The 13,736-nt window shown below is 41.5% G+C and overlaps 1 protein-coding gene across 1 annotated transcript; it reads right to left on the reverse strand.

The window, feature by feature from the left end:
* Positions 1 to 1,353: 1,353 nt before the first annotated feature.
* Positions 1,354 to 13,459, reverse strand: CAPZA1 (capping actin protein of muscle Z-line subunit alpha 1). The gene is made up of 10 exons (XM_076358249.1): positions 13,393 to 13,459; positions 8,481 to 8,544; positions 8,167 to 8,218; positions 7,267 to 7,330; positions 5,775 to 5,981; positions 5,280 to 5,359; positions 4,754 to 4,832; positions 4,185 to 4,256; positions 3,486 to 3,548; positions 1,354 to 2,910 (listed from the first exon to the last, which is right to left on the reverse strand). The coding sequence occupies exons 1-10, from the start codon at positions 13,429 to 13,431 to the stop codon at positions 2,770 to 2,772; spliced, it is 861 nt and encodes a 286-aa protein (XP_076214364.1). The 5' UTR covers positions 13,432 to 13,459; the 3' UTR covers positions 1,354 to 2,769.
* Between the last annotated feature and the right edge of the window lie 277 nt (positions 13,460 to 13,736).

The following is a 13,736-nucleotide window of genomic DNA, read 5'->3' on the forward strand; positions in this document are numbered from 1 at the left end:
CTGTCTGGAGGTGGCTGAAAGACTGTGATGGTGTAGGGCCCCTCGCAGGTTGTGGGAGGGCTCTGAGGCTTGAAAAAAATGGGGGTGTTGCTTTTGGAGAAGTTGCTTGTAAGTCTTTCTGTGGTGTATTGCAGGCAGAATCCTGGAGCTTTAAGCTTTGATCTTGCAAACAGATAGGAAAGCTCTTTCCATGGGGGGCAGCTGGGTAGCCTAGCTGCTGTCTGGGCTGGCAGGACCCATCCTGCAGCGCTGGGTGGGGCTGGCTTTGCCTTCCCTGGCTCAGTCAAGCTGCAGTGCCTGCTCACCGTGATTCATCTGGGGTCAGGCTTTGACTTTTGTACACTTCAGCAGAGCCAGCCCAGGATATACATTGCTCTGGAGCTGGCCTCAGTCTCTGCTGAAGCCTCTAGTCTCCAGCAGACAATAGCTGATGGCTTTAAGGATTAGAATGCCTCTGGGCATGTGTTACTGCTGGGCTGGCACTTGCTTAGTGCCCCAGTGGCGGTGAGTCACGCCAAGCGTTGCTCTTCCAAGGAAGAAATAGGAGCTGGCAAGGGGCTAGGACTGGGATAGCTGGGCCTGCTGCAGAGAAGGCTGGTGGGGGAGAAGGGCCAGGAGGTGGACAGGGAATAAGTCAGCCTAAAGGATGATTAGCGAAAGATTTGGAGAAGGACAAAGAGATAGAAATGGTCTTAAGGCTGGAACAAGTGGTGGTGAACTACTTCCAGTCTAACTAACCCAGAGCAGGGGAAAAGACTAGCCTTGAGGCAGATAAAAGCTCTGTTGTGTGTACAGCCTTATCTTGGGCCCCTGCTTCAGCTCCACATTCTTGGAATTGCTGCAGTGCTTGTCTGGATGGGACCACGGCCACAGACCACAGCACCTTAGGTGCTCGTCCACATAACCGCTACGGGCAGGGAGGAAACCCTTTCTACAAACACCCTCTGGCAGAAGCACTGTCCTTGAGTAGCTCTTTGCACAGCAGCGTGCAAATCCTCCAGAAGACAGTCCTGCTTTGTCCAGTCCACCAGACGTAGAGCGCATCCAGCAGTTTGTGTTTTGGAAGCTGAGCAGAAGAGGTGAGGTAGGTCTTACAGTAAGACACAGATGATGAGTGGAATAACCTTGTCTGCTATGTTTTCCCCGGGGTGAAGTGCTTCGTTAAGAGCTGTGTGACTGTGTTTCTTTTAATTTGAAAGTTCTTAGACCTCCATTTCCCTGGTCTGTGTACCAGGATGGGAGCATCACCTGTGGCTTTGCAAGCAATACCACCCCTGCTTTCAGGCTGTTACTTGTAGGACCTGCCTTTGTCAAGAGCTAACAGAAGTGAGACCATGAAAGAACAGACACACATGGCTTTAAAACAAAGACCGGTGTATTTCTACTAGACTATTTGATACAGAGGATGCCTGTAGGATGAATGGTCAGTCTCAACAGCAAATACAAATACATTTTATTTAGACAAAACTCTCACAAAGGATAGACACTTATTTTGTGGTATTACTGTGCAAAACCTGAAGTGTAATGCACAGGCAGTCCCATCCCCAGCTTCCCAACCCCTTTCTTTGTGTATTTAAAAATAGGAAGACACTAGCCAGTTTAAAAACCAGAACCTACAAGAAGGCCCACTGATAACCAAGTGCAAACAAAGCAAAGTGAGTTCACCAAAGGGGGTTCATTTTGCAGTGAATCCATGTTCTGAGTTCTGACTGAGAAAGGCACGTGCATGCCCCTTCAACCTCCCCTTAAGAGAAACTGGTAGGACTGCTATTTTGATTTTACAGGAAAACAAAGTAAGATAGAGCAAGCCTTTAGAGAGCAATCAAGAGATTAATTCCAAAATCCCCTTTAAGTATGACAAGAAACTGGCCACAATTGAGACAAAATGGAAAGGTGTTTTCTCTCACTTTGGTGCAAGTTTATTTATTTTGTACACTATCCATCCATACACCTGTGATACAAATTCTATGAACCTGCCACAAAGCATTAAAGCACAACATACCTATTATTCTGTAGACATTTGCATTTTTAATCACTATCCAGCCTACATGGATCAGCAGTGATTCAACACAGGAACTTGCAGTTCTGTAAAAATGCAGATGTCTGATAACCGTACATACATGAGGGAGGGGAGAGCAAAAATGTTCACTTTTAGGGAACATGGCTCAAATCTTCAGATTAAAAAAAAATATATTACGTCCCTGGAAGAGCTGGCTGTGTAGGGATTTCTGTAAAGGATCTTGTAAACTCATTTTATATAGTAAAATCTAAGCCTGCAGGCTTTTTGCTTTGTGGAGGTCAGGAATAAGGATACATGAGGACTTACTGTCTTTTGCATTTATTATATCTTGCAGCATAGTGCCTTGAGCTGTTGGCAGATTTGACAAACTTACTGGAGTACCTGGAGTGCTGTATACGGGTGAAGGGAATGCTCTGCACCCTCAGCTGTATTTATGATAGGGCTTTTCCAGCTAGGAAGTTTTCCAACCAGAACAATAAGTGATTGAAAACAGCTATACTTCTGAACCATGAACGTGGCTTAATTAAAATGACCTATCAGTAAATGCAGTCACAATAGGAAGTTTATGCGGCAGGAAACACAAAACACAAAGACAATGCTATTTGTTCCACAGTTCTCTCTGAGGCTAGAAAACCTGTTAACTTTGAAAGCCCTAGAAAAATGCTGCACTGGTTTAGAACCATCTACTTGGCATAGGACCACATTTGTTTTTTGCACACAAACATTTCGTATATCTCCTTATTTCCACATTAAGCATTCTGCATTTCTTTGCCAATCTTGTAGCTGAGGATTTTGTTCCAGTCAATCTTGGTGCGGGTGACAGGTAGCTGCCGGCGTAAGGCTTTGAAAGTGGTGTCTGACATAGTCTGGTAGTTTTCACTGATTGCTGTCTGCAACGGCAAGCAGATTCAGTCACAGCAATAATAAGATACTCTGAAAAAGCATGACAGTGTTAAAGCCACAAAACCCTTTCCTCAAGGTGAAGGCACACTGCTAACTAAATTAATAATGCAGTCACCAGTGTGTGTGCAAGTAGAAGGGTTTCTGTTAAACTCCCCTGTGGATATAGCAGTGTCTCCTTATGTGTTTCACTGACTGATCTGTGTCGAGCCTCCTTGCACACAGGCTGGGACAATGTAAAAAGCTGTCACACGCATTTCCTCTTCAGTATTTTTAACTGTCACAGAGGAAAACATTTAGACTCACCCACTCCCCTTCCATGCTTGTTCCAGGCATCATTTGTAACCCTTTAAAATAACTATACAGCAAACTTGATTATTAAATACACACAGCTTTAACACTATATTCTTTAAACAAATGCTACTGCCCTTTTCTAAGTAATTCTTATAGTCAATACCAGACTTAGCCAGAAACAGACTTAGAGGTCAATTTTCCATGTTTCCATTAACTGTAAATGGAGGCTGATACAATTCCATCATATTTATTTAACAACCACTAATCTTACCTGGTATTCGTTTTCTGCATTTTCTATTATCTTAATAAATTCCTTAGCTGTCTGGACATCACTCTACAAAGGAGAAAAATAAATTTTTATACGTTTAAGAGCAACTTACAAAAGCTACACAGTAGATTTCTTCTCAAATGATAGGCTGAGTATAGATGAAGTGGGTAACATCAGCAGCTTCCGCTTTAGGTTTGTAGCTGGGTTCCTTTCACTCTCTACAGATGTCTCAGTGAGGTTCAAGATAGAGGTATGTATTGGCTAGAGCTTGTGCTCCAAACTGAAACAGGACTGCACCCTAGTGAGCAAAAGGGAAGTAGACCTTCCTGGTATAGATTAGAGACTTTGTGACTGTTGCTCCCTCTGCCGTACTACTGGACTTCTTATTTTCCCTTTAGTACACTGCTCTTACTGTTCGTTTCCTTTGCACATAGATGGAAAAGCATATTCTGCCCTCTTTAACTGAAACTCGTTAAGATAAGCTTTCTGATAGAGACTGTACTTTCTAATACAGTCTAACTTCAAGCAATTGAGAATCTGGGTTTCCCATGTAACTAAACACTACAACGACACTGACTACCCACCCTAAAATTACATTACTTTAAAGTCAAGAGAATGTAGTCATAGAACTGTATGCTTCATGAGATGTTTAAGAAATAAAATAGTTGCTTTATCATAAAAAAGATATTTTAGCATACTTACTGAAACCTGTACAGAGTCCTGGATATCTTTATGACTAACCAGTTGAACATTGCCATCTTCATAATAATGAACCTGAACAAAGAGACAAAATGCAGGTTATCATTAACACTCATTTTATAATCCCTAGAGCCCCCAAATGCTACCAGAATGGCACAACAGCATTGTTGTGCCAGTCTTCTCTGCTTACGTGGAGACTAAAAGCAGGATGGATTTTCTAAAAGGTTTCATTCTTTGTCAAGACTGTTCAAGATTATGTTAATGCAGTAAACGCCTAGAGTTGAAATAAGAGCAATTATAAAAGAATTCATGGTATAGGTTTTAGCCCTATAAAGTGAAGCAGACTTGGAGGCATATAGGGTAATGCTATATAATAAACCACAGGCCAGACTGTAGATGATGTCCGAAACACTAGTTTTAAGAATTAATTTCTTGAATTGTATAGTTTAATAACATCTTGACTTGAGAAGGACATCTCGGCTGGATTTCAGCATCTCATTCTGAGTTGAATGCATTAGTATAAGAGAAGCACAATGCAGCTTCTCCTGTCATTGCCAGAAAAAGTAACTCACCTGGATCTTGAGCACTGCAGCCACTTGAGCTGTTGGTGGTGTGATGGTAAACTTCCATTCTGATCTCCAGCGACCATTCCTAAAACCAATCAAAGCATGAAGACCGTATTTCCAAAAAGCTCTAACAACAAAAAGAACCAAATTAACAAGAGCAAGTTGTTTCTGCTGTCATCTTATGACCCATATTAGTGCCTTACATGGCACTGAATTAAATTTCTGAAGCACAGCTGAATACAACGCAGCTTCAGTACAGACTAGCTCCAGTGTACTTGTGCTCTGGAATATGTAGGGGGTATCTATCTAGCTCTGCTAATGCCTTTCTTTCTGGGTAGGTCATTGAGCCACACTGAAGGCTTTAGGGAAGTGCCAAGGGAGCTGCAAAGAAAACAGACTACAGAATGAGAAGCAGAACTTCTTGGGAAGCCCAAGACTACTTGCCCTTCAGACTGTGTCAGAAGACACAGGGAATAGGTTTGTTTTGAGGACTAGTAAAGGAAGAAAATACACTATGTTGAAATAGTCTTACCAGAAGTTTTTGGGCTGGAACTGGTGGCTCTCAATACAGGCAATAATTGTCTGCTGCCCATCTATAGATTTACCATAAACCTGTATTTAGAAAAAGAGTTAAAAAGGCCCAAGAGCTGAGGAAAGCCATTCTTAATTTCTGTTCTTGGCGGCATTGTGGAGGCTTGCTATTGTGGTATCTCACTGGGAACAGGTACCACTAATGACATTGTCCAACACCTCCATTTGCACATGTGTGCACATAATGCTTCCTTTTTATTAACTGCAGGTGTTAAGGTGCTTGGCAGTCATGATTATGAAAAATAAGGCTAATGCATCTTTACCACTGTGTGCATACCAAGACATTTGCACCCTCTTTGGAACTTGTTATTCCAAAGTTAGCAAAAACACTAGTGAGGATGGAGAATTCAAACAGCACTGCCCAGCACAAAGTCCTCTCAAGGTACTGACTGACATGGAGCAATGAACTTTCAGTGAAACAAGATGGATACTCAACAGTACAGAAGCCATTGGGGTAATGATCTTTCACATAAGCTCTCAATGCACTGTCACAGGCATCTCTCCATTGTTTTAAAGCTGATTCTGTGTCCTCAGGCTGGGGGTCACTTGCTTCTTTCCTTAAATGATCAAACTTAAAAGAAAGTTTGTTTCTTGGGTCTAAAAATCTGCCATTGCCCAGATCACCATGTTCTGTGATTAAGACCTGTAAGAGAAGTTGAAATTAAGATACACTTATGCTGCTGTAAATGTGCTGTTTTGCATTTTTCCCTGACTATTTCAACAGATATCAGTTTCAATAGATTCTTTCATTGAGCTATAATATCACATAAAGAAACAAGGATTTTCAGTAATATTTTCAACTAAGAGTAGTTGTAGTGAGGCTGTAGGTAAACTCTCTGCTTTTCACAGTAATACTGCACTTAGTCTTCTATCCCAGAAATGGCTGTATTATAATAAAGTATATATGTAGCTTAAAGTTGGGCATCCTTACAATACAAACAGGTGGTTTTGCTTTTAAAGTTATTTTTGCTGTTTTCCTTCCCCATTTCTAAAGGAAACAAAGACTTTTACTCTGGAATTTACCATTTATTTTCATGTTCCATGTTGCAATAGCTCCCCTTCTGGTCAAGAAGGGTATATAGATGTGGCTACTACTAATACACATACACAAACTAAAGTACACAGCAAAGCAGCACTGTACCTTCTGTCTCCTTTGTCTTATTCACCATAATTCTCTGGCTTCCCAAACACTGACTTTATTTTTTTTTTTTGCAGGTTGTACTGTAACTTTCTCTTGTCAAAGCTATTTCTATGGACAGCCCTCTTAAAAATATCTGCCTCCCATGAACATATCTGGGACACCAGAAAAGCTAGGTCAGTACTTGGCTCAGAGAATAGAACAGATGGTCAGGCCACCTTTTCTATCTTCTGTAGGACTTGCTGCTTGTTCTTACACACACGCACCCCACACACACACACCCCCCCCAAACAAACAAACAAACACCGTTTTGCTGGCATAGACTGGATAGTATTAGATTGGTATAATCAAAGATACAGTATGGTTTTCAGGGTATCTGGGAATGGATTAAAAATGCAGAAAATAAACTATTAAGAATCTTACTACCAATTGTCAGTAGGAACTGTAAGCAGGTAGCAACATAAGGATTTGTAAGTGAATTTTAAATAAACAGTAATCTTTAATCATTCATACTCTAAGTAGAATTCCAGTGACTTCAGCATGGAGCTTTACTTAAGGAACAGTGAATTAGAGTTACTAGGTAGTATCAGACAATACTTTAAGAGAACATTTCACCTATGCTGCTTCTATAAGAACAAAAGTTTGGCAATATAATGATGTGTGGGGGAAGGAGGAGAGGTGATAACTTGTGAGTAGAATGAAACTAGTGAACATCTTGATGAAACAACATTTTTATTGTTTTTGCACAGTGTAGTAATACAAACCTCAAGTGTAAAAAGTTTTCTCTTACCTGATCATCATACCCTTCTATCTTCACCGGAGTGAACTGATCCATGTTATACTGTGCAAATGCACTGTTAAGAATTAAAAGAACATGAACTTTAGCTGTACACGCACATTTATTTTGACTCAAGAATAAGTACATGGTGTGATTTATATTACAGAAAATTTCAACTTAATTTGGCAAATAATATGAGCACTCTTAAAGGATTTTTCAGTACCTTTTATTGACGTTAGCTATAAAAACCCAGGTCTAAAGCCAGGTTTACTTAGTGATGACCAGGAAAGTACAGAGTTCAAAAGTAGAACAGCAGGCAGCTTGGGAGAATATGAGCAAGCCAAGGCAAAACAGGAACACCCCAGCTACAACTTAGACAGCAGCAAGGTAAACAAATGAGCAGACTAATATTTACAACAATTTTCTTATGTAAAGACCTGCTGACTGACACCTAGCTTGAAGTAAAATCTTGGCATCAAAAAGCTTGTATGCATAACCTTTAAGCACCTTCTGATGAGACTGTGCAAGTAAACAAGATATTTTGAAAGCTTTTTTTTTTCTGAGGGCAGTTCTTTTTCTAAACTTCGGCTAAGGATTACTCAGTATTTCAGGCTTCACTTGCTTTACAAATCATGCTTCAACAAGATCAGACATTCCTGCTGCTGCAGAGTTAAACTTTTTGGCAGAGTGCCTTCCTGTCAGTTTTATATGGCCTCTGCAGCACAAATTCCAATTTAGGGCTTTTAAAAAGAATCATCCATGCCTTCCATTATGTATTTTGTTGGGGGGGATAAGGAATTACAGAAGATTGCTCTCAATACAACAAATGGCTTTGTCACCGAACGATGGGTGTAAGAAAACATATGCATCTCTGATGGTAATTTGACTTGTGTTTGAAATATTAGTACTTACTGTGCTGCTCCTTCCCTGAGAAGATTGTCATTGTTAAGCAATAACCGGACATCTGGAGAAGAGAGTGTTCAGGTAGGTTATTGGATTTTTTTGATCAAATGTTTCTCTTTATGCATTTCAATTTCAACTGTACAAACGCAAGCATTAAAATGATTAAATAATTTCATTAAGCATATGTAATCACAGAATGACAGCAGGCTTTTCCCTCACCACTTCTTAACCTTAAAACCAGTATGTTGTGACATAGCCATAGACTCTTATAATAGATGAAATGTGAAGAAAACACCACCAATCATTTTTCCTTATTTACTTACCATTGAATACTTCATTGAATTCTCCAGGGGGTGCATGAGTGATAAATTTTGCAGCTATACGCACCTACAATGAAGCAGAAAAGTAATTAAACTGAAGACAAAAGATAATTTACTGAGTTCATACATACTGCGACCTACACTGAAGCAATTCACCAACAAAAGCAACTCTGACAGTGATAGGAAGTGCCAGATTTAGGGAGAAATCTAGGCATGCATTGTGAAAATGGAAAAAGTCAGTCTTGTAAGACCAGATTTTTTTCAGTGTAACCAAGCAGAAGAATTTGAAATGTACTCAGGAAGAAGTGCAAACTTCACATGGGCACCTCTAAAAATGTGAACTGTTCAACCTGCACAGCACTAGCCTATTTAAAGAATATGAATGCTGGCTAGCCGCTCTTCTTGGTGACATTCTTAAACAATGTTTTTTTTCCTCGCTAGTAATCAGAAACCTAAATGCCAAGGTATATAAAGAATAAGGAAACCACTGCAGTAGAAGTGACGCTGTAACTAGATGGTAACCTACAGCACAACCACATAGCTAAGGAGTGTCTGACATATATTGCAAGACACTGTGATTCCCTGTGATGTAACTTGTTGGTTGCTGATGACTGGCTGAAGGAGATGCCACTGCTTCAGAGCAAACAGCGTGTGAAGGATGAGAGGTTGATCCCTCTAGAAATGGAGCAGTAAATCAATAACATCAACTGCCATGGGACTGCTTCCAGAGTTAATTATGCCTCATGGACTTTGAAAAGCCACTGATGTGCTCGCAGTGCAGAAGGGGTATGGAGCTACAAAGTAAAAAGCTGGGAACTGACAGAAATGGAGGAGGTGATAGAAAGTGCTAAAATGAACCTGAGAAGTCAGACAGACCCTTGAAATGAAACCATCCACATTTCAGCAGGTGATTTCTTTTTTTTCTTTCCCCCTTGATCCTCTAATGCTGCCCTGATCACTTCTAACCCTGAGCAGTAGACACACTACCTGTGCCATTCTGTGGCATGTCACTCCTCTTATCATGAAGTAGTATTTTATTGGAAACTGTACTGTAGTCCAGACATGAAGTGTCACAGTAGTGGAAGAACTAAGGCATGTGGAACTGCGAGTGATACAATAAATAATGGAAAAGGCCAACTGTAAGGAAAATACCCGAATGTCTGCAGACTTTGAAGCTGGAAAAGAAAAACCCATTCTCTTCTAAAAAGTAATAAAACTGCACTGTGTTCTGAAATCCAATATACATGTCTTGGATTGTTAGAATTTAGGTGGTCTAGGTAGTGATTCTGTTGAAATTACTAAGAGTTTATGGTTTTCATAATCAAATCTCTTATGGTTTTTACAGGACCAAAGGGAATAAAATCATCTTGGAAGACTTGAAACAGGAAGTGTCACAAAATTAAACCTCTCCCTTAGAATAACAAAAATGTCACATTTCTTCCAATAAGCACAGCTAACAAAGCTGTGCAATAAGCCTTTCTTGCTCAACTAGACATTTATTGAAGATGACTGCAGAACAGTGCTCATTACAATTCTGATTATTTTTTCTACTTTTCATTTTGAGCAGTAAAACAAAGGACTGTATATATACACTACTTCAGCTGAATTATTGCCAGAGCTGGAGATAACTTGCTTCTCTCAACAGTCTTCGTTGTTTTAATTAGAAATTGTTGTTTGTATTGTTTGTTGCATAATGATTTAAAGCAAGCCATGAAAGGAAATAAACACCTTTCCAAACAAAGGGTATACTGCCTTATTCTAACAGTATCAAGTAACAACTCTTGCCTTAACTGGATTGAGCTTCAGATAAAAATAGATCATTTTCCAAATTAGCATCTATTTAAAAAATATAGATATACATTCTTTATGCCTTAAATAATTATGCAATAAAAATGAAAAACTGAAGTCTGTAACTTGTGTAATTGATACAATACAGACTCAAACCATTCTGTCCTAATTTTCTGCTTTTTAGATAAGGTTGGTAAGTATACAGCAATCCTAAAAATGTAGCTCTGTCTGAAAATTTTCACTATTTAAAGAACTGTAATCAGCCCACATTGCTGCCATAATCTTGTTAGATTTCACTATCAGAAACTTGGATGGTGATGAAGATAACCTAGCAGTAATTAAGAGGGACACTGCTGCTTTATATCCTCTGTGGACTTTGCTGAGAGCCAGCCCTAAATGGCTGAAAGACTTCTGAAATGACACCATGTGCCTTTCTAAGAAAGCGCAAGTGTAAGCACTAGTACAGGCATATCAGACTGTGCTAAAGCGCTTACAAATATGTACCACTTGATGCCATGATGCCTTTCAGTGGGAGGACCGCGCTAGAAGACATCCTGCAAATGAAGTCCCCAGATGAACAGATTCCCTTTTATAAGGTGCTTCAACATATGGAAAAATAAGGCCCCTAAAAAGCCATAAAATTTAGTATCTTATAAATTTATGCAACAATGTTGTGGCTGCAGAATTGTACTGTACATGGAACCCTCATAAAAGGGACCACTGTTTTAATAGGTTGACTTTTAGATCAATGGATTCTCATAAACAGATCCTTGTGGAAAAAAAAAATATTACAGGAGAGATTCTTACAGTCTTCCACAAATTCTTCCACTTGGAAGGATGAACGAAGTTAAGTCACCACAGAAAGGACTCTGCATTTCAATCAAATGTTATAACAAAACCAGCCACAAACAAAGCAAACACCGCAAGTGAAAAGTGTTCAGTTTTATAAAGTATCCCTAGCCCTGCCTCTCTTGTGGAGCAGAAAAACACAAAGCATTTAAGTCAAACTATTGAAATCGGGAATGGAGTGCAGCAAACAGGCTGTGGAGTAATTAATTCTAAATATCAAGCATTTGAATCACTGTTCGTTTTTAGAGTTGACTTGTTTCAATGTAGTGTCAGCACAGTGGCAGGATGTTCATTTGCAGAAGCACGAAAATAAGACTTTCTGCAAACTGACCTACTTCCTGGCCATCATTGCCATTTCTGGTAGCTCGCAGCACGCTAGCAAAACGAACTTCCTATTTCTAAAATGGGGAAGGTGTCTGAGAAGGAAGCTGCTCAACCATTAGTTTAAGCTGGCAAAATGGCAGCAGAATGAACTTAAGTGGACAATAGGGTACATTGCAGTAGACCTTAAACTGAAATGAATCCCTTAGCTTACCTAAAACATGCCTATAGAGAATAAAGAAGTGAGGCTTGGGGGGATGGAATAAATTAATTTTGTTGCTCTATTGATTTTTTTGTTTCTTTGCTTTATTTTAAAGCACTGGTAAACTCAGACTTAAAAAAGGAAACATATATAAAAGTTCTACACCTATCTGAATGGTTATAAAATGGATACTATAGTAAATCTTTGCTGCATGTTTCTTTTTCAGATCCTCGCTTAAGATTATCCTTTTCTACCTGTGCTAGGCATGAAGCTACTTTAAATTGAATCGAGGCTGCCTGAGCCGGGACATGAAGTAGAACGTAGGCTCTGATTTCAAGCAAAATCCCATCTACTCTGCCAAAGTACTCGGGCACACGTAGTTCTGAAGGGCCTCTTCTTGAAGGACACGTCTTCCCAGCAAGTGCTTTGAAAGAATTGAAGATTTCAGATGAATGCAGTGGGAGGGGGAGAAAAATGCCTAGTGACCCCAGGTTCTTGCAACGCTGACTCTCATTCCCAGACTAAATGGCTAGCCTACATGTAGCCTACAAAAAGGGACTCCACTTCTACTTCCAGCTCTGTTAAGGACTTGCTAGATTACCAAGGGCAATTTACTTCATCTCCTTCGCTCTCAAAGCTGTACCACCGTAACACCCAATATGATAAAGCTTTACTTTTGTTTTAATTTTCACATCAAATGTAACAATGCCTTTGATTTTAGGAGTTCAAATGAAATTCAGCCAGGTGACGTAGAGTAAAATATTTTATACAGCATTGGGTAGATTTCGTGATGTCCTAAAGACCATATGAATTCTGTTCTGGAATACTCATTTCAAACAATGCTCACGTCATCTAAAATATTAACTAAAGCATGAATTGCACCTTTAAAGCTCTATCTGCTTGTTTCACAATGAATGGCACTGGAATGAAGCTGAAATTGGCAGTTTAAGGGAAAAATGAAAGCAGGCTCCCAACTCTAGGATCCCTGAAGATCTATGAGCCTTAATGCCCCACTTCAGAATGTTAAATAACAAAGCAAAAAGCTACGTGTAATATTTTTATGATGTAAGGAAGAGTAGCGGTGGATTTTTAAAGTACCATTTGTAGGTAACTAGTGTCTATAGCCTTGCAGAAAAGGCTACGTGTTAATTGTTACATGAAACTTAGTGCTGCTTGTAAGACTGTCATTTTTCCACATTCCTATGCAAGAGGAACAATCCGTTCATTTCTCCATTTCCTAAAATAAATATTGCTCTATTTGCTCCTGCTTAGTCCCTTCCACCCAGCATAATTTACAGGATCTACATCAAAGTTACTGTCAGCAGCTGGGGCAAGCAGAAAACGTGAAAACACGCTCTGAAGGTGTTTTGGAACTGAATAGGTTTCACAGCACCTTTTAAAGACGCTGCTAACTTTGTTGACCTGGGAAAAGAAAGCCCAAGAGCAGAAAAGATATTTTCATGCACAAAGACGCGCCGAGGCACCTCAGCTGCACCCAGGCAATAAAGAAATCGAAGTGCAAACCGTTGCGCTGATAAGTAACCGCTGTTCCCTGGCCAGCCGGCCTCTCACCCGGGCAGCGGCGGCCCGGTCGGTCTCGGGGGCCCGCCCGCCCCGAGGCAGCGGGAGGCCGGGCCGCAGGCCGGCCCGCCAGCACCGGGTGAGCCTCTCCGCCACCCCCCGCCCGCCGCCCTCCCGCGGGTGCTACGGGGGCAGCGGTGCCGGGCCGCCGCGGAGGGGCGGCCCCCTCCCTACCTTCTCCTCATCCGACACCCGGTCCTCGAAGTCGGCCATTTTGGCAGCTCTGGGCCCGGCCCGGCCCCGCGCGGAGCATGCCGGGAGCGGCGGACTGGGCGCCGCCGCCGGGCTGGGCCGGAAGCCCGGCCAGCGCCATGTTGGCTGCGGGCAGACGCCGCGCGGCGGCCATCGTAGGAGCGGGAGGGCCCGCCCGGGATGGGGAGGGCCACGCCGGCGGGGCTGCAGCGGCCGGGGGCCTTCGGGGCTCGGGGGACACGCTCGGGCCGCGCCCCGCCGGCGGGGGAGCGGTGATGGGCTCGGGGAGCGGGCTGCCCGCGCTGGCGGAGCCCACCGGGCCCCGC

The sequence above is a fragment of the Aptenodytes patagonicus genome, chromosome 22 (genome assembly GCF_965638725.1).
Source record: "Aptenodytes patagonicus chromosome 22, bAptPat1.pri.cur, whole genome shotgun sequence".
Classification (NCBI taxonomy): Eukaryota; Metazoa; Chordata; class Aves; order Sphenisciformes; family Spheniscidae; genus Aptenodytes; species Aptenodytes patagonicus.